At 55.9% G+C, this 19,215-nt stretch overlaps 8 protein-coding genes across 8 annotated transcripts; 5 read left to right on the top strand and 3 right to left on the bottom strand.

Annotated features, from left to right (window-relative positions):
- Nucleotides 1–1,067: 1,067 nt before the first annotated feature.
- VTJ04DRAFT_8639 (uncharacterized protein) lies at nt 1,068–3,272 on the top strand (the record flags this gene model as incomplete). The annotated part of the gene is made up of 4 exons (XM_069367097.1): nt 1,068–1,100; nt 1,168–2,305; nt 2,411–2,857; nt 2,938–3,272. The coding sequence occupies 4 exons, from the start codon at nt 1,068–1,070 to the stop codon at nt 3,270–3,272; spliced, it is 1,953 nt and encodes a 650-aa protein (XP_069215460.1).
- Nucleotides 3,273–3,793: 521 nt separating this feature from the next.
- On the bottom strand, nt 3,794–4,908 carry VTJ04DRAFT_8638 (40S ribosomal protein uS2; the record flags this gene model as incomplete). The annotated part of the gene is made up of 5 exons (XM_069367096.1): nt 3,794–4,029; nt 4,090–4,538; nt 4,601–4,658; nt 4,725–4,744; nt 4,817–4,908. The coding sequence occupies 5 exons, from the start codon at nt 4,906–4,908 to the stop codon at nt 3,794–3,796; spliced, it is 855 nt and encodes a 284-aa protein (XP_069215459.1).
- Nucleotides 4,909–5,411: 503 nt separating this feature from the next.
- On the top strand, nt 5,412–6,466 carry VTJ04DRAFT_8637 (mitochondrial 37S ribosomal protein uS15m; the record flags this gene model as incomplete). The annotated part of the gene is made up of 2 exons (XM_069367095.1): nt 5,412–5,457; nt 5,538–6,466. 2 exons carry the CDS (start codon nt 5,412–5,414, stop codon nt 6,464–6,466), a joined length of 975 nt encoding a protein of 324 aa, XP_069215458.1.
- A 232-nt stretch (nt 6,467–6,698) lies between these two features.
- Nucleotides 6,699–8,008, bottom strand: VTJ04DRAFT_8636 (uncharacterized protein; the record flags this gene model as incomplete). The annotated part of the gene is made up of 4 exons (XM_069367094.1): nt 6,699–6,782; nt 6,837–7,729; nt 7,818–7,906; nt 7,977–8,008. 4 exons carry the CDS (start codon nt 8,006–8,008, stop codon nt 6,699–6,701), a joined length of 1,098 nt encoding a protein of 365 aa, XP_069215457.1.
- A 452-nt stretch (nt 8,009–8,460) lies between these two features.
- VTJ04DRAFT_8635 (uncharacterized protein) lies at nt 8,461–10,402 on the top strand (the record flags this gene model as incomplete). The annotated part of the gene is made up of 3 exons (XM_069367093.1): nt 8,461–8,495; nt 8,669–8,758; nt 8,821–10,402. The coding sequence occupies 3 exons, from the start codon at nt 8,461–8,463 to the stop codon at nt 10,400–10,402; spliced, it is 1,707 nt and encodes a 568-aa protein (XP_069215456.1).
- Nucleotides 10,403–10,959: 557 nt separating this feature from the next.
- On the top strand, nt 10,960–11,715 carry VTJ04DRAFT_8634 (uncharacterized protein; the record flags this gene model as incomplete). The annotated part of the gene is made up of 1 exon (XM_069367092.1): nt 10,960–11,715. One exon carries the CDS (start codon nt 10,960–10,962, stop codon nt 11,713–11,715), a length of 756 nt encoding a protein of 251 aa, XP_069215455.1.
- A 1,110-nt stretch (nt 11,716–12,825) lies between these two features.
- On the bottom strand, nt 12,826–13,317 carry VTJ04DRAFT_8633 (uncharacterized protein; the record flags this gene model as incomplete). Its single annotated transcript, XM_069367091.1, has 2 exons — nt 12,826–13,043; nt 13,209–13,317. The coding sequence occupies 2 exons, from the start codon at nt 13,315–13,317 to the stop codon at nt 12,826–12,828; spliced, it is 327 nt and encodes a 108-aa protein (XP_069215454.1).
- Nucleotides 13,318–15,765: 2,448 nt separating this feature from the next.
- Nucleotides 15,766–17,550, top strand: VTJ04DRAFT_8632 (uncharacterized protein; the record flags this gene model as incomplete). Its single annotated transcript, XM_069367090.1, has 1 exon — nt 15,766–17,550. One exon carries the CDS (start codon nt 15,766–15,768, stop codon nt 17,548–17,550), a length of 1,785 nt encoding a protein of 594 aa, XP_069215453.1.
- Nucleotides 17,551–19,215: the final 1,665 nt, after the last annotated feature.

Below are 19,215 nucleotides of genomic sequence, written 5' to 3'. Positions count from 1 at the left end.
CATCGCCACATTTTGACTTCTTAGACGGCAAACAAGGTGCCCACGCACTTATCATACCATGCAGCATCGCCTGTTATAACGGGGTATACGCCTACGCCGCCGCCGTCGTTGTCGGCTTCAGCTGCTGCTGCTTTTGTCTTTCATCACATTTTTGATACCACATCCAGGTTTTCTGGTTAATGCCGGGTTGGTGTGTGTTTGGGTCGTGCTGTTGGGGATAGTTGTAGGGCATGGGTTGATTATTTTGGGTATTCTAGGGCTGGTTGATGCTTCTCCGGGGAGATGGGATGATACCAAATCTTGTTTATCTTGCGGCCATATTATATCTCGGTAGTTTCTTGTTGGAGTCCTTGAGACGGAGCACGGTTGTAGATACCCAGACGCGCTGCGGCGCTGGTGAATGGTTTGAGTTGGTTGTCAATATATACAAGATTTGGGGATCCATGTTTCTGATCAGATTGGTTGGTGCGAGATGGTGAAAACTCGGAGACATGACAAAAATGCTGGGGCGCAAGACAAGGAAGAAAGAGCCATGCTGGTCGTCCTCTGTGGGTATGGCTCGCTCCCAAACTCGGGGACATGTGTTCAGCCTCTCGGAGAATGGGGACGGCACGAAACTGGAGAACTCTATGCCCCTGATCCAAGCTCTTGGTTCTGTTGGTAAGCCTGGATATGCGTTCTGCAGCCAATCCTTCCGCATCAACCTGCTTGTACGGCATATGTATGTAACATCACTAGCTCCCTCCTAGCGCAAGGCACCCAACATATCCACTTCGAAGCGAAGGCTCACGCTGCTCAGGGCATGAACAGCGGCAATGGATTTAAGCTCTGGGGGAAGTCTATTTCAATTGTGATTTTCCAGGTTGTCCTCTGCTCTCGCAACACCTCAGCTCTGCCATTTTTTTTCGTGTTGGGTACAAGCTACACAGCATAATTCCTTCAGCCTGAGTTTACTGAGTTGCTATCTCTTACGATCAACGTCAGAAACCTTGCCGTCTGTTTCATAACCCTCCTCTCTGTCTTTACATTTCCTCTATCTATTTCTCCTTTTTTTAAAGGTTTTCACCATGGACCGCCTCCCGACCGAGATTTGGGATATGGCAAGTTCCCCTGCCTCCCCAACTTTTAACAACTCCTCATCAGCTAACTAACACCTACCGCACCCAGATCATCACCAACCTCCACAACCCCCTCTGCCACTGCCCCAACCCCACCACCGCCGGGCAGCGCCATTCCACATGGGACGCCCCCGTCCCCGACCGCCCGCGTCAGCGCCTCCGCCCGCCCCGAGGCGGCGCCTACTGCGCCTACACCGCCCACCCCCGCTGCCGGCACAACGCCGACTGGCGCGTCTACGACGTGTTCAACCCGGTCCCCGCGCGGGAGCTGGTGCGGGAGCTGGGCGCGTTGAGGCTGGTGAGTAAGCGGTTGTGTGGCGTCGCGTCGCGGTGGTTTTATGCACATGCCAAGTTGACGTGGGGGACGGGGAGGATGAGGACGGAGGTGGCAAGGGAGGTGAATAGACGGGCGGAGGAGGAGAGGAGGAAGAGGGAAGACAGGTCGTGGGTGGAGGAGAGGTTGGAGGAGATGATGAGGAGGAGGGAGGAGGAGGAGGAGGGGAACGTTGAGGGTATGGTGGAGGAAAGCAAGGTTGAAAAAGAAGATGAGGAGAGCAAGGCGGAGGCGGAGGCGGAAGAAAACAAGGTTGAGAAGGAGATGGAGGAGAGTATCGAGACCAAGTTCCCTGATTCCTCTCCCTGCTTGAAGCTCGGAACCGGGCTGAACGACAGGCTGGAGGCGTGCCTGGAGGAGATGAGCCGCGAGGTGGTGAAAAGGTTCGGCGCATTGCGGATCGACCTGCGCGTGTTTGATGTCGATTGGGACGAGGCGCTCATCTTCAGCCCCTGCGCCAACGAGAAAGAGCTCGAGTACCTGCTCCTAGGCGAGACCTTCTTCCTCTGCCACCTGCCCAACGACGAGAGGGGGCCGGCGGCGGAAGTGCTCAAGGGCATACGCGACAAGTTCCTTGACAGGCTCTCGGACGTGGTCCGGGATGACGAGCGCGTCCGCGCCCTCTTCGCCTCGGTGAGCTCTCTTGAGCTCCGCCTCGACGAGCATCAGAGGCCAATATACCCGAGAAGATTCACCACGAGGCGCGTCACAGACAGCGAGAACCCCTTCGAGACCGTCGACATCACCGACACCGCGGACACCGCGGACACGACGGGCCCCGTCAAAGTCCCGAATGTCTCCCTCGAGCATTTTCCGGCGCTGAAAGAGCTGGTTCTGAACTGTCACGTCCGCGGTAAGTTGTCTTCCATCCATCCCCCCTCTGACATGACATGTACAACACTTCTCTAGGAAAGGCCGTACATATCACTCAATTTACATAACTAACCATCATCTCCAGCCGCCATCCACCTCCTCACCCAACTTCCTGACTCATCCCGCGCAGCGCTCGAGCGCGTCGTCCTCGCCTGCTCCAGCGGGTACGAGTGGGACGAAGAAGATTACCACGACGACCTGGACGGGGTTCCGGGGGTCACCTCGTGGCCTGCGCTGCGAGAGCTGAGCATCCACGGGCCGGCAAGGGTCGACCTGATACTGCACCCGCGGAACCAGGGGCTGACGCGGCTTCACCTAAGCGACATGACGGTGGAAATCTTGCCGCTGCTGGCCATGGTGACGCGCGGCCCCAGCACGGCGCTCGACATCGACGTCAACATCATGGAGGACGAACACGTGCCGATCGAGGAGATGCTCAAGGTCCGCGTCGGCGACGGGGCTGACAGCCCGCTGAGGGCGCTCGTGCTAGACCGTGTCTCGTTGGATGTGTTTGAGAGATGGGGGATGTTCAGTATGTTGTTATCTATTCACCCCCTTCTTCGTTCTGTGGACATCGAAAAATTGCTGACAAGACGATTCCCTCTGAAATAGTGGGAGGAGGCTGGGACATAGTGTTCGACACGATCCGGACGGGCTGTCCCAATCTCGTCGAGTTTGAAATGACGACAATGTCATACACAACGGCGGTGGTAGACTTCTTTGAGGCATCACCGGATTATCCAACACAGAGTATGGCAAGGGTTAAGGCCATGGTAGCCATGAGGAAGCTGCTCTACACCGTCCGCGCGAGGCCCGGCGGCGAGGCAAAGAGCATGGCACATTGCCAGAACACAGGCCTGGTTGCACTAGGACGCGCTCCTCCTTCGCCGCCTCCTGAGAGCGAGGAGAACGCTACTACTGGGACCAATGGGGAGGCACAAAGCTAGATGATGATGATGATCATTCCTCTCTTGCGGCCGGTGGACGTTGGGACACATCTGTTAGTGTAGTTGGTCGGCAGTTCATGCAGTACAAGACATCTCTCACACACATCAAGAAACAAGAGCAAGCAAGGCGGAATATCGTCCTGTTCCAGGCTAGTTACCAGAGGTACTTCTCGTCTAGGTTCCCCCATCGACAACCCCGGAACAGAAAGCAAGTCGGACCATCCCCCATGGCGGGCGGGATAACGATTAAGTCCACCCCTCATGACCCCACAGGGCATTCCCCCTCTCCAGCACAGCCAGAGAGGGTATCTTTCCCTCATTAGTGCGGTGCATGTGTTACCCGGCCAAAGAAAACAGGAACGTCACTACTCGCAAACCGGTATCCGAGCCCAGAAAAAAAATTGACGGGTATGAACGAGCCATGCAAGGGTTGTCAGTCGTTTGTGGTTGTGATGATCTCCCTGACGCCAGAAACCCAGAAAACTCCCCGTTTTTTATTTCTCGTCCCTCGATCTCATCGTCTACCAGCCGGACTCCTTGGGGGCAGCCTCGGCCCAGTCAGCAGTGGCGGCGGCACCAGACTCCCAGGTAGGCTGAGCCTCGCTCCACTCGCCAGTGGCAGCAGCAGGGAAGCCAGCCGGGGTAGCCTCCCAGTCGGCACCAGTGCCGAAGCCGCCCTCGAGAGCAGCCGGCTCCTCCTCGACGGCGAGCTTCTCCTCCTCGACCTTCTCCTCGGCCTCGGCCTCAGGGTCGCGGTCTAGACATTGTTAGCTGACAAGATTCCACAGAAAGGTGGCAGGATTGGAACAAAACATACAGAAGTACAGGTCAGGCATGACGTCCCAAGGAGTCTCGCGGTTGTAGATGGTGCCACGGAGGCGGAGGACCTCACGGGCGAGCATCCACCAGATCAGGCCAATGGCGTGACGGCCCTTGTTGTTGGTAGGGATGGCAACATCGACGAAGTTGGTCGGGGAGTCGGTGTCGCAGAGGGCGATGACGGGGATGTTGACGTACGAGGCCTCCTTGATGGCCTGGGCGTCGGTGCGGGGGTCCGTCACCACAATGAGGCGGGGCTCCTTGAACGAGCGGGTGATGTAGTTGGTGAAGGAACCGGGGGTGAAGCGGCCGGCGATGGCCTGGGCGCCGGTGTGGGCGGCGAACTTGAGGACGGCACGCTGACCATAGGGACGGGCCGAGATGACGCAAACGTCGCTCGGGTTGTCAACGGCGGCGATGATACGGGCGGCGAAGACAATCTTCTCCCTGTACGCGGGGCCAGTTAGCATCCACCACGTCGCAACTCTTCTGCAGTCGGGACGACGCACCAGGTCTTGCCGATGTTGATGATGTTCACACCATCGGCACGGGTCTTCCACACGTAAGCTGGAGACGAAAAAAGTCAGAGACATTGGATCGACAGCTGTTTCGAAGAGTCGCGGGGCTATTTACGCTGCATGTTGACCGAAAGGCTGTCGCAAAGTCAGCATCTGTCCCTCCTCACCATGCTCACCATCATGCTCAAAGTGTCCCAGAAGACTTACTTCTTGGAGCCGATGTGGCACTGAGCAGCAAGAAGCTGCTCAATGTCGGTGCTCGTGGCATTGAAGATGGACGGAAGGTTCGCGGGCGCCATCTTGACTGATTCCTCTCGTTGTGGACGTGAACGAGGGAGAGAAGGGGGAGAAGGTCGAAGATGGTCGAGAGGTGGGAGATAATTTTCGGCGTTCTGGGCTTGGAGCTTTGCGGTGCTGCGCCGTGGAGTGGATCTTTTTGCTGCTCTGCCATTTTGGCACACACAAACCGATTTTTTGTGGAGAGCCCCGCCAGGGTTGCCAAGTCCCAGGGTTGCGGGCCGGCGCCAGCTGTGGGGTCCGGCAGCAATGGCGGGGTGTCCTCTTGGCCTCGGACTTTCTGGGCGCCGGTCCGCCGATGCCAAGACAGAAAACCAGGCTAATCCGGAACAGGCTTAGCGCATTGAACCTCCAAAATCTGGGCTTGGCTTGCCGACGACGAACGAGCCTGTGCCGGGATCAACGAGAAGAAAGTTGCGGCCGGAGTCAGGAACAGGAACACATCCACACCCGGCAGAGAGCGGAGGACACCCGACGTTGAGCCAGACAGTACCATCACACCATAATGCCTCCCCGGATACCCGCCCCTCAGGGGCTACGGAGCCTTACGCGTGAGCCACCTCGGAATTGCTCTCCCCCACGCCAAATGATCATGACCATGTCCTCAGCTAACCACCCCCTCCATAACCAGTCTGTCTCCGGCCCGCCGCGACTCCCTCTCCCTCCGCCTCCCCCGTCTCCTCCCTCCTCCTCCCGCTGGTCCAGCGAGCCAACCTCTCCCGCAAGGAAAAGAAGCGCATGATGAAGCAGGACCCCTACGGCTGGGCGCAGCGAGAGCAGCGGAAGAACGCCAACCTCGCCCGCCGCGCCGAGCTCGAGGCCGAGAGGAAAGAAGCCTGGGGCGACCAGATCCACGGCATCACCACGCCCTTCGTCGCCAGCTTCGACACGGCCGGCCAGGAACCGACCCCGCCGCCCGACAGCCCCGCCGCCGCCAAGGGCATCACCGAGCTGCCCACCTCCCCGCACCTCCTCAACCACCTGCTCACCAAGGAAGAGCTCGACGCCGCCGTGGAGTTCTCGCGGCGGGTGACCGAGCCACTCTCGTCCGGCGGTCTCAGCGCCGTGGCCGACCCGACCAAGGAAGCCCAGGACCAGGCCGCGCATGCGGCCAAGCACGCCAAAGCCGTCGAGGCGCTGCGGCGCATCACCGACCTGCGCAACGCCAGCGCAAAAGACATTCTCCACGCCAACATCCGCCGGTGTATCGAGACCTTTGGGCGGCATGTGACCGACGTTACGCTTCCCAACGGGCGCAAGCCGCCCGGCCGCGACGAGGTTCGGGAGCCGGAGCCTGTGAGGGCGGGGCCCGACACGGGCAGCAGCGAGGTGCAGATTGCCATCTTGACGGCCAAGATCCGCGCGCTGGCGCTCAAGCTGGAGGACCCGGCCAACAAGCACGATAAGATCAACAAGCGGAATCTTCGCAAGCTGTGTCATAAGAGGCAAAAGCTTCTGAGGTATTTGGAAAGGAAGGAGAGGGGGAGCGGACGGTTCCAGTATTTGGTCGAGACTTTGGGCTTGACGCCAGCGACGTATAAGGGACAGATATCATTCTGACGAGGGAGGAGGCTGATGTGGAAGCCACAAAACAAACAAATGTATAAAGCTGTCTCTATGTACCAATACAATTACCCACACAATGCCTAGATCGTGGGGATATGGAGATTCCCATCATTCCTTGCAAGTCCATTACTACCACCCGCACGCTGCCCCTGAGCCTCCTTCGCCAGACGCCGTAAACCCATGCCGAGGTTGGAGAGAGTACAAGACATGACTGTCCAAACCAACATCAAAACACGCTGATGTAGTTGTTGATGCGCTCTTTTTGCTTTTGGGCTATGCACTCGGCAATCCAAGTGATGTTGCGGATTTCCTGGCCAAGTCAGAAATAGTTCCCGGAAAGAAAGAAAACGGGGTTCAAACTCACCTGTTCCCTCAACTTCACCCACGCGTACACAATCGCATATGTGAACTGCCGTGTAAAAGCGCTCTTGGCAATCTCCATCTCCTTCTGATAGAACATATCTTCAAGACTGCGTCCTTCCGGACCAGGGCCGCCAGCCATGTTACCCGGACCGCCAGGGCCACCACCGAGACCGGCAGCATCAAAGAAGGCCTTGTAGTCAGCCACACCCTCCACGGCGAGCCTCACCCCCTCAAAGTCGTCCGCGCGCGACAGCATCAGCGTACCCTCGGGATACAGCCGGCCGAAATTTGGGTACAGCTTCTTGCGATCCGCCTTGGACAGCTCAGTGCCGAATGAGTTGAGGGTGATGTTGATGGCGCGACGGTCCGCCTCGAACTCGAGCAGCTCCGACATGACCTCGGCAGTGGGTGTGCCGGCCATGTCCGGGTGAGAGTTGACGAAGCGGTAGAAATCCTCGAGGTAGTTCTTGTACAGCGTGTTGCGGACAATCTCAATGTTGAGCTCGTCCAGGTCCTGGTGGGACAGGCTGCCCTTGAAGTAAGGGGCAAGGGGGGTCTCGATAAGCACGCTGTTGTAAAGCTCTTCGATGTTGGTCGCCACGCAGAGAACGGGCATGGTTTCGAACCAGCCCAAAGGGTGGCACCGTTCGAGGAGCTCGCGCGTGTCCCGCTCATGGAGGGTGCCTGTGATGAGGAGAGCGACGTTGTCGATCATGTAGCCGTAGGTGACGTAGTCCATAAACTGCGCGAGGGAACCCGTAGCGTTGGCGCGGACATAGCGGAACTCGGACACAAGTTTATCGGTGGCTCGGGCGGCGAGACTCGACGTCGATGGATTCGGGGGGAGCGAGGCAAGGAAGTCGCCGTACGCGGGGCCGAGTTGGAGTTTGAGATCTGGAGGAAACATGTCAGCCTATACCGTCCCAGCCACATCCACATAGACAGACAGGAGTATCCAAGGACGAGGAGGGACGAGCCGTACCATCGATGGTCTCGCATTGTGTCATGTTTGCATAGTTGGTGCTTGTGAGGAGGCCGTTCCGGTAGCCCCGGACAATGCCCTCGATGTAGCTGCACAGAGGCTTCTGTTAGCATCACCATTGCCATCGCTTGCAGCAGGAATCTCCTCGCAAGGGCATACCCATTGTTCACGTTGAAGAAGAGACCCTCCATATTGCCAGGCGGTTGGTGGTTCCTGATGACTTGACAATGGCGCACGCAGTCCGTCTCGCGTGTTGAGGTGTTGTTGGAACGGCTGCGGCTCGGGGCGGTTGTCAGTGGTTGACAGCAGCAGCAGGTGGTTGGCCGGCCTTGGGGCCGTGCAGCAGGACAACGACGCAATCTGCAGGCTTGGCAGGACGGCTGGGCTCCCGGTAACATTACTCGTCATAACGGCATGTCGTAATGTAATGACATGCGCCGCCTCCGCAGAAGCTTGGGCCAATCTTGGATTTGGCCCCACTCTGCGACTCCAAATCGAACCGCAAAAAATTGTTCGCTCTCAACTTTTTTCTGCCCGTGAAGTTTCGCCCACTCCGCGACAGCACTGCCGCGATTGCCAGCTTTTCCACGCTTCCATTGACAAAGACAAGCGCGGCTGGCACGACAGCTTTACTTGCTTCAACATGCCGCTCTTCATTCTCACGGAAACGGCCGCAGGGTAAGTGTTTGCTGCTCAATTCTGCTTGTCCTCCGACCCAAACAACACCGAGCGACGAGCTGGGACACGCGACCACTTGTTACGCGACCATACATTCCATCACTTGTCACCTGCATTAGCTGCGGTGGCTTCAATTGGGATAATGGCAAACGGCTCTAACATTTTGTTTCCAGCTACGGCCTGCTCAAGGCGACCGACAAGAAGCTCCTCGAGTCGGATAACCTGTCGGACCGCCTGTCGACCATCGACAAGATCGTCAAGGAGTGAGTTTGCCCCGCGGTGTCGATACACCCCGCGGTCAATTCGCTAATTTGGTTGCCTTCAGGGTCAAATTGAAGGACTTTGTCAAGTTTGATAGCGCCGCGAGTGCTCTTGAAGAGATCACTGGTCTCGCGGAAGGCAAGGTTACGCCCAAGCTTGCCAGCCTCCTCAATGAGTTCAAAGATGAGAAGAAGATCACCTTGGCGGTGGCCGAGAGCAAGCTCGGCAGCTCTATCGTCAAGGGCCTTCCCCATCTCAACATCAAGCCTGTCTCGGACTCGGCCACGACCGAAGTGTTCCGTGCCATTCGCCAGCACATTGCGGACCTCGTGGGGATGCCTCCTGAGAACTTCAAGGAGATGTCCTTGGGTCTGTCCCACTCCCTCTCCCGGCACAAGCTCAAGTTCTCGCCTGATAAGGTGGACGTTATGATTGTCCATGCCATCTCGATGCTGGATACCATCGACAAGGACCTCAATGTCTTTGCCATGCGCGTCAAGGAGTGGTATGGCTGGCACTTCCCCGAGCTGGCCAAGATCCTTCCCGACAACCTGTCCTACGCCCGCGTCGCTGTGACCATGGGCATGCGTACCAACGCCCGGGAGGCCGACCTCTCGGAGATCCTTCCTCATGAGATCGAGACCGCCGTGAAGGCCGCGGCCGACATCAGCATGGGCAGCGACATCAGCGAGGAGGATTTGGCCAACATCAAGGAGCTGGCCGAGCGCGTTATCAGCCTTTCCCAGTTCAGGAAAGATCTTTCCGAATATATTGACAACCGCATGAAGGCCCTGGCCCCGAACATGACGGAGCTCCTCGGCCCTCTGGTCGGCGCTCGCCTGATCGCGCACACGGGATCCATCATGGGTCTGGCCAAGAGCGCTGGTTCGACCATCCAGCTGCTCGGCGCCGAGAAGGCCCTCTTCCGTGCCCTCAAGACCAAGCATTCCACCCCCAAGTACGGTCTCATTTACCACGCCTCGCTCGTCGGCCAGGCGTCGGCCCCGAACAAGGGCAAGATTGCCCGCCAGCTCGCCGCCAAGGTGGCCCTGGCCGTCCGCACCGATGCGCTTGCCGACTTCCCCGAGGATGCTGACGACGAGACCCGCGCCGCTGTCGGCATCCTTGGACGCTCCAAGATTGAGAACAGCCTCCGCATTCTCGAGGGTAAGCCGATCAACAAGGGTGTTGCGGTGAACCCCAACGGCATCGCTCTCGGCCCCTCCAAGTGGGACGTCAAGGAAGCCCGCAAGTACAATGCCGATGTTGATGGCCTCGCTGCCTCGGCCACTAAGCGTCCCCTCATTGAGGAGGTCGACGAGGAGATGGCCGACCTCCAGGTCTCTGAGGACAAGAAGGACAAGAAGTCCAAGAAAGACAAGAAGGACAAGGAGGAAAAGAAACCCAAGGACAAGGTCAATGAACAGGACTATGAGCGGCTTGCTGAGCAGGCGGGCATGTCCTACTCCAAGTTCATCAAGAAATTGGAGAAGGGTCAGATCCGCATCAACCCAGACGGTACCGTTGAGAAGCTGAAGAAGGACAAGGAGGACAAGGACAAGGAGGGCAAGAAGCGCAAGCACGAGGACACGCCGAGCAAGGAGGAGAAGCCCAAGAAGAAGAAGAAGAAGTCGGGCGAGGAATGAGTGTTTGCATTCCACGCGAGACTTTCTTTCTGTTTTTCTTTTTCTCGAGCATGATGCTTCTGTAGTATGATACTCCTTCTCGGCGTCCGGTTGGCAAGGGGGCTCTGGCGTTTTTGCGGTTTGCAAAGGGCAAGATGGATTGGCGTTGGGCGGGGTTTGTATGTTGAACGAGATCTCAGTTGAGCCTCAACACCCGCGAACAGATGTGGGTGTGGGATATAGTTTTCGGCATCTACATGCAGTACAAAGCAGGCAAATCGAGGGTAGTACATCCAGCAAGTAGCATGGCGATTAATGATATGTTTGGGATGGAATTTCGTTTGAGCAGTTTAGCAAGAGCCCAGAGTAGTAGTCAAGTTTCGTACACAATAAGGTACACCATCGGAGGTGTCAAGGAATCAAGTGTCGATTGGTTTGAGGTTCTTTGAGCTTGCGTAACGTTGAACTTGGAGTTGACGAACTGGACCCACTTTTATTTCTGGTCGTTTCCCGTCGCAACCTGCCCTGGAAATCCAAACATCCTTCCAACAACACCATCCAACAACCACCGACAAAAAATGCCCGACTCCCCACGACGACGATCGCGCTCGCGATCCCGCTCGCCAGCACGCCGTCCCAAGGTCACAGGCGGGTTCAAATGGAAAGAGAAGAAGCGCACCGACGACGACAACAACAACGAGTCCCGCGGCGGCTTGCAGCGTGGATATCGCGATCGGTCACCGAGAAGGGACAGAGAGAGGGATGGCGATAGGGAAAGGGACCGGGAACGGGACAGGGATAGGGATTATCGGAGGGATGATCGAGACCGGGAGCGGGATAGAGATCGCGATCGCGACCGCGACTGTGACCGTGACAGAGATCGGGATCGGGATCGGTTCAGGGACCGGGACAGAGATCGGGACAGAGACAGGTATAACGACCGCCGAGACCGCGACCGCGACCGCGACCGTCGTGAACGCGATAGATCCCCGCGCCGCGACGCCCCTTCCTCTGCCTCCTCCTCATCCAAACCTGCCAACAACAACAAGACCAAACCCGCCAAACCCTCCGTCCCAGCCGCCGCTGCGGGAGGAGAAGAAATGATTGTGGTGACGGTCAACGACCGGCTCGGCACCAAGGCGCAGATCCCCGCGTTCCCGTCCGACACAATCGGCCAGTTCAAGGTCATGGTGGCCATGAAGATTGGCCGCGAGCCGCACGAGATTTTGTTGAAGAGGCAGGGGGAGCGGCCGTTCAAAGACCATATCACGCTGGGAGACTACGGGATTTCGAATGGCGTGCAGTTGGATTTGGAGGTGGATACTGGGGATTGAGATGGTCGGTTTGGAGTTTGTTGGGAGTGTGGGTGCAGGCAGGGCGGTTTGGTGCTGGTGGCGGATTGGGTGGCGGTCTGGATGATGGGAGTGGTGGTTTGGGCTTCACTATATGTCGCCGCGAACACAGCCATCAACGGGGTATCCGTATCAGGACAGTTGAGGGCTATGATGGAGCGAAGGACAGAGGCAGTTCCCCCAGCCGGACAGTTTGGTCTTGGCTCTTCGACTCCTGCCTCTCACTCCTCTTGCATCGCCAGCTCATCACTACAACCGGCCGAGACATGGATCGGATACTCTTTCAGGGCTTGTCTGACAGTGTAGTATACCAATCGAACAACAACGTGTTCCTCATTCCATTCCTCGAACAATCAGATGTCAACGTGGGACGGATCATGTGCGGAATATTGTAAGTGTGTACTGTGCCGTGCTCGGCAGTCTCAAGTCTACAGAAACAATTGCGTCAGAGGCCCGTTCCAAGTTTCCGGGCCCCTGCGGAACCGGTTTTTCTAGAACCACAACTCTTAATTAACAGACTTAATTAACGAGAACGCCACATCCTTTTGGCTTGCCAGACGGAATCTCAAATCACGACATACTTACATCCGTGCCTGTCGGTAGATGTATGCATGTCGGTAGTGTGACGGAAGATTTGTCGACGGCAGATATGCAGCTTTATCTTGGTAACCTTTGAGATCTCAGGAACCTTCAACGTTCCAGGTTGTGTTCGACGCCATGTGCTGCCGAAAAGGTATCAATCAGCGAAGACATGGGGATGATGGATGTTCCTCCAGAGTATGATGGGTGGGAAACGGCAAACATTTGAATCGATCTAGGCTCTTGACGTTTTCAGACTCACAACTTCACATCACAGCTCTCCCTAGCCAACATCTCAGAAACACCAAAAGATGACATCCACTCGCTGTGTTGTTCATATTCTCCAACCCCCTTTTTGTGTCGTGAACAAAAGTAACGCTCAAAAAATATGTACAAGAAGATAATAAGATAGTACCCTCCGCTCATCCACTCATGGTTTCAACCTCCTCCTCCTGAGCCACCCCATCCACACTCCATCTCTCTCCAGGCCCTCTGTCTCTAGGCACTAATTACTCAAAACATCTTCGGCTTCTCGCAGTACCGGGTGATGCAAGCATCGCCGGGGCGGGCGCAAATGCCGCAGCTCTCGTTGCAGCACACGGTGCCCGTCGGGCAGATCTTGTCGCCGCACTGCACGCACGCCTGCATCGTGCAAGCCATCCCAGGGGGCGTGCAAATTCCGCACGACGGGTTGCAGCAGGTCGTGCCGGCGGCGCAGACGTTGGGGCCGCCTGTTGTTTTGGGGGGAGGGGAGGTTAGTTATGCTGCTGGGTGGAAGTTTGGAGGTGTTAATGGGATAGGGGGGAGGGGGAAAGGACATAGATGGATTGGAAGGTGATGGAGAGGGAGAGGATGATGGGGAAGAGACGGCCGTTAAGGAGGTGCGTATTACTTACATTGCTCGGGCTTCGCGGGGGTCTTGATCTCGTCCTGGGGCAAGGGGTTGGCCAGGGCCGCAGTGGCGGCGAGCAGGGCGGTGAGGAGGACGGTCTTGATGGGAGCCATGTTGATGGTTTGTTGTGGTTTAGTTGAGGGTTTGAAGATGTAAGTGGTGTGCTTGTGGTGGAAGGCGTTAAGTTTTGTTTGGGGTATATATCGAGCAAGAAAGCTCCAGAGGAAAAGGCACGAGTGTTGGAAAGGGTTGGATCTGAGTGAAGGATCCTCGATCTGAAGGAAACAAACTCCTGATATTAATATGTGCTCTTCTGCTCGTCCCTGGCACTTCGAGAAAACTAGTCATCCCAATTCTTTTTTTCATTTTGTCTTTCCACCAAACCCCCTGACCATATCATGAGACCTAAAATTAGCAAACTCCCATGTTCAAACTTTTCCCGGATTCCCGTGGTCGGATCGGCTCGACCAACGGAGCAGACGGCGGCGGAAGTATACCGTCACACCGGGTGTCGGAGGCTAGCCGGATGAAATGACACTGCGTCTTACGACCAAGATCCTGGGGGTAAAAGATTTCTAACCAACAACACGAGGCTCCAACGAGGGCAGAAACTATTACTAGCAGGATGGATTGGACGGAGGTCTACGTCCGACGATCGGCACCAGGGCACCCTTCTTTCGGAGGTTCGGAGTGGAATCTTCCACGCCAAGCTGGTGGTTGTGGTAGTTGTCTCCGCCGAGTAACGTGGTTGAGGGTGTCTTGGTACCCGGTTTCTGTTGGCTGTAGGGCGTGATGATCCTCGTGGCGAGGATGCTGCAGAACATGCGTATAACGTTGCGGGGCCCCGGGTTGATTTTCCTGTCAGTGATGGCATGACGAGGTCGGCAATTGGAGCGTTTGGGCGGAATACGACGTCACATATTGACACGAAACAATGGCCTTTTTTGGCTTTTGGCAGACCACCCACACCAAAACGTTTTCCGTCGTACCGCAATGTTGCAATCGCCCAAGAGTCTGGCAACTTGGCGGCGTTCGACTACGTACTCCGGATACAAGCCGACAAAGATACGAAGTCCGGATGCTGGGCCGGCTAGAGAGGTTGACACACACACACAGGGGTTCTGGCCCTTGACAGTTTGGATGTCCATGCGTCGAGGTGTAATTTCGACAAGGCCGGCGTCCACAATTCCTCCGGTCCGTTGGGTCTGTGAGCGGGAATGCAAGCAGGTCATGGGCTTGAGATAAGGACGAAGGCAATTATACGTATTCCGGGGTGTTGGAAAGAGGATTCATTGTTGGTTCTCTTCATCCCATCCTTCAATGCCAAGGCTTCGAGTTGTTAGACTGCCGTGTGTCACCTTATCAGCAACGGCTAACCTTCTGTTCAAATAATTAATATCCCGGTGATACTGGCAACTTGGTGACATCCCAATGCTGAATTCAGTCGACGGCATCTCCAGCCGAGGGTTTGATTCTTTGTCATACATGAGCAAAGTTCAGCTGATGATGGAATGGAGGATGCTAACCTCGTGGCGCGTCTCAGGACTTTTACGGGCTTGGGGCTTGTTATTGGATTGATATGCTGAGGCATTGAAGTGTTCGAGTACGAGGCCAGCCATATTCAACGCCTCTTATGTCGTCTCGGAGACTGGAGGGGAGTTCGTTCCCAAGTCAGTTGTGAAGTTGGACAGGAATGGTCGAGTCAGTGAAGGCATCAACTCAGAAATGCCTAACAGGTGTCAATCCGGGCACCTGGCCGACGTCCGGGGAATATAAGTCCCTGCGCTGGGTGTCCTCTTTAACAAGCCTCCTCTCAATGGCCACATACCCGAGTGTGGCCGAGCGGTATTGAGAGGAGGCCCTAGATTCGCCAGGCACGCCCACGCCGTAAATCGAAAACGTCCTGGGTTCGACCCCCAGACGCGTCGGAGTAAAAACCATCTCGGGGGTTTTCGTAACCATTCCACCTCTACTCGACCGGCGCGGGAGTAGGGCTGGGGGTGAGCTTTTTGTCTTTTTTCTTCTTTCCTTGATCCCAATTCATGTCACATAGATGACCCCCCCTCCAAAGGATGGCTTCGAGTGCAATGGCCACTTTCTTGTTGGAGTTCATGATTCGTGTCCCCCGACGCGAGATTGATTATGTCGGTGATGTACTTTTTTTTCTTGTCTTTCTTTTGTTTTTTCCTCTTTTGTGTCCATGACCTACTTAAACAGGGCTACTCGTTGTTGAGAAATTATTTCGCCGTCAAGAATGTGTTTCCATTGAATACGAGGTGCATGTTGTCCATTTGATTGTTGAAACTGTTGACTTGTTCATGAAATGAATGACGTCTGGCCTCAAAAAACAAGGCGGAGCCGTGCGAAAATTGGGTGCGCAACTTTCAATGCACTGTACAGAAGAACCTTGATGTCCCGACGCGCTGCGATAAGATAAGGACAGTCGCGATTCAAGAAATTATTCCACCAAGCTCCAAGCTTGCTCAGGGACTGCCACCATTCTCAACATCACTATTCCACATCCCTATCTCTGGCCATTCTGTCGACGGCGAGCCCTCTCCATGTCGGAGACTGTGCTCAGCACCCTCTGTGGCATCTGCCACAGCAAGCCGCCCAAGTACAAATGTCCCCGTTGCGGCGCCCGCACCTGTTCTCTACCTTGCGTCCAGAAACACAAAGCTCGAGCCGACTGCAACGGCAAAAGAAACCCCGCCGCCTTCATTCCTCTCAATCGCCTCAAGACCGACGCAGGGATTGACCACGATTACAACTTCCTTACCTCCATTGAGCGCGCTCGTCAGCTCGCCGAGAAGGACGTCGTCGAAGAGCGTCGGCTGTTGACAGAGAAGGAACTTCATCCTCCCAACGAAGACGAATATTTCCGCAAGGTCTGGAAAGGCGACGACCTGCTCCATCTGCCCGTTCAGCCTCACAAACACCCATACAAGAAGCCCTTTGGCGAAGATGGCCCGGCCGTCACCGACGGCTTCGACCGCCACGTCCGCCATCGCTTGCGGCAGCTCGACATCAAGGTCATCAGGGCGCCACAGGGCCTGGCTCGGCACAAGGCAAACAAGACAGCCTTCAACAGGCGCACACAAACCATCAACTGGCAGGTTGAGTGGCTAGTCTTTGACGCCTCAAGGCTTGACATCCTTGCCTTGCGCAACCAAGAAACCAGTCCCCTTCGCATCCTTCAAAAGACTCTCGAAGGGGAACCTCTCCACCAAGGTCTAGCGGCCGCCATAACCTGGCGATGCAACCACCTCGACCGCCAAAGCCGCGAAGCTCAAGAGCCTGCTGAGGACGAGGCGGACCCCGACGAATCGCCGCGGAAGAGGCGCAAGACTCACCACAAATCCAAGCCCAACCAGCAATCTCGATTTTGCCAACACGCCTCCTCGAGCGCCTGGTTCAACCCCGCGCCTTCAACTTTCCAATCTCCCTTCACCTCCGCCTGGTCAACCACCACTCCCACCGCTCAGATCACCTTCCCGCTTGAAGAGCAGTTAGCAACCTGGCGGTTTTATCTGGTCAAGCACGCCGTTCCTGAGCCGAAACCCATTTCAAACTTTCCCATAAAAGCCGAACAATTAATTTCCAACAACAACAAGAACCGCTGCACGACCCTCTTACAGCTCCAACCCACATCCAACCTCACCGACGCCCTCTCCGGCCGCACGATTGTTGAGTTTCCTACTGTCCTTGTCATGCCTCCAGGCGGAGTGATTCCTGATGGGTACGCGGTGGGCGACTGGCCCCGGCGGACCCCGGAGGAACAAAGTAATGGCGCTACGTTTGGTCGGTATCCAGGGTCCCACAACGACAACAACAACGATGGGGCGGGCAAGAAACGGCCGTTTGCTTCCACCACTCGTGGAGGCCGTGGCGGGAAGTTTGGTGGCACCGCGGGTGCTGCCGGGAGGGGCCAGAAGAGGGCGAAGCTCGGCAATGGCGAGGTATCTCGCAGGCCGGGAGGAAACCGGGAGCCGCAATCAGATGATGAGGATGGTGGCGATGACGCGGAGGAGGGCGAGGTTGATAGCGATGGTGAGGATGTTGTGGTGAAACGGGATTTGGCAGGGGCGGATGTGCAGGAGGAGTCGGCTGAGGAGTCATCGTCATCATCAGAGTCGGAGTCAGATTCGTCGTCGTCGTCGGAGGATGACTCGGATGAGGATAGTGACAGCGACCGCGAGGAGGCGGACGAGGATGGGGAGATCAAAGAAGAGGGTGGTGACGTACAAAAGGAAGAGGAGGATGAAGATGAAGCGCCGCCTGAAGAGCAAAGTACACGGAAGCCTGTTGCGGGGTTGGTGGATTACGGATCGTCAGATGAGGAGTGATGGCCTCATAGGAGATGTTTGGAGTCCATTCTCGACAGAGTACTCGTATGGGCTCTCGCAGTAGAAGGACGGGACTGGGAATGCTGGAAGTCCCATCGCAGAGCGTTTGACAACATCATCGGCGATGTTGAAACTGGCATCTATCGATAATATACAATGGGCACATGATGCTCTGTTTGTAACTGCTATGAGTAGGTGTATACCTGGGCTTGTTGTCACCATGATATGAATTAACTGTGAAGTTGAAAACTGATTACGGCCAAGCATATTACCCAACCTCATCTCCATCTCATGCTCCAGAACCTTCGACAGGGATGTCCTGAGATAGGTAGCAACACACCTAACCGTCCTTAGCAAGCAAAAAGTACCAATTCTTTATTTTAGAGATTATCCCCAGCACATGGTCTAGACTCATCAATGCGCCAACGAGTTGTCTTGTCTTGTGGATCTTGCTCTCAAACAGATGGTCATGGTCCAGCAAACGACGAGATACTCAGTGCTCGAAGGGTCGGTTGGCGTCAACGCCACCTGGTTTTTGTTCGGACCTGCAATTGGGAGCTCCGAAAAGACCGTTCAATTCCACTATGGATACTACGGTCTATGACGTAAAGAGGAGTCCTTTTCCCGAGGCAGCGGACGGAGATGCTAAAAAGAGATAGCCAGGATTGGAGGGATTGGATGACGACGTAAGAGAATCACAATCACCCGGAGAAGTTCCAAGGGTGAAGCACAAACACCGGGGTGCGCAGGGCGAGGTACCCGGACATGGTGAGGTGGAAGACAACCAGGCCAAGGACGATGTGGGAAAATGATCATCAACATGGACTTTTGTGAAGGTGATGATTACGGCACGATCGATATGGACTTTTGCCCACACATCGAGACCAAATTCGGTGTCCGCGGCGCAACGAAGCTCACCTAATCATCCAACAATAGGTAACTACCTAGGTAGGTAGGGCAGGCAGCTTGCCATGCCGAGGCGCAAAATCTCCATCCATCCATCCATCCATCCATCCCGCCGGGACACCGGGAGCATATACGCTTTTGCCCAGAGGACCCGAGGCGAGGCGATAGGTAAGCAAACGGCGGGTAAAAAGGAATCGCGGCGCCTCTTTTCTTGCCATATGCCTGGTGGTGGCGAATGAGGGGGTGTTTTTGTCCGGGAGTATGTACGTAAGCGAATCCATTCTCTGCGTCACCCGTTTACTGTATGTACAGTGCTCAGGAGGGAGTGAGGACTGATGACATCGACTTTGGTTCCCATTTGTTCCAAAACTCAAATACGATAAAATACGACAGATGGCCCCGCTTGAGATCACCAGAGCAGAGCCACAAGCGAAGCTATCACGTATCGTCGAAAAGAAAAATTCTCGAAAGCTTGTCTAGGGTGGTTCTAATTATCCTCACAGGGCTAGAGGGGATCCACATGGCATGCTGATGGTGTGCCCTCCTCGAATTAGGTAGGCTTGGTTGACGATATGAGAGGCCAAAGACAGAAAACTTTTTTGTTCGTGACATGTGAAAGTCGAAACCCCCCTCCTCCCAAAAAAGGTTGTGCTGGCTGGCTGGGCAGGGCTGGCAGAGCACCAACCACCCAATGTCGTGGCGGCGTTGTCAAAAAAGTCCAGCCGCATCCGGCTGCGGGGTGGGTCCCCGATCCGGAAG

This window comes from Mycothermus thermophilus (genome assembly GCF_041956435.1).
Source record: "Mycothermus thermophilus strain CBS 625.91 unplaced genomic scaffold VTJ04scaffold_6, whole genome shotgun sequence".
In the NCBI taxonomy this organism is placed as follows: Eukaryota; Fungi; Ascomycota; class Sordariomycetes; order Sordariales; family Chaetomiaceae; genus Mycothermus; species Mycothermus thermophilus.
Note: the sequence above shows the minus strand (reverse complement) of the source record. Positions and strands in the feature narration are given on the sequence as shown.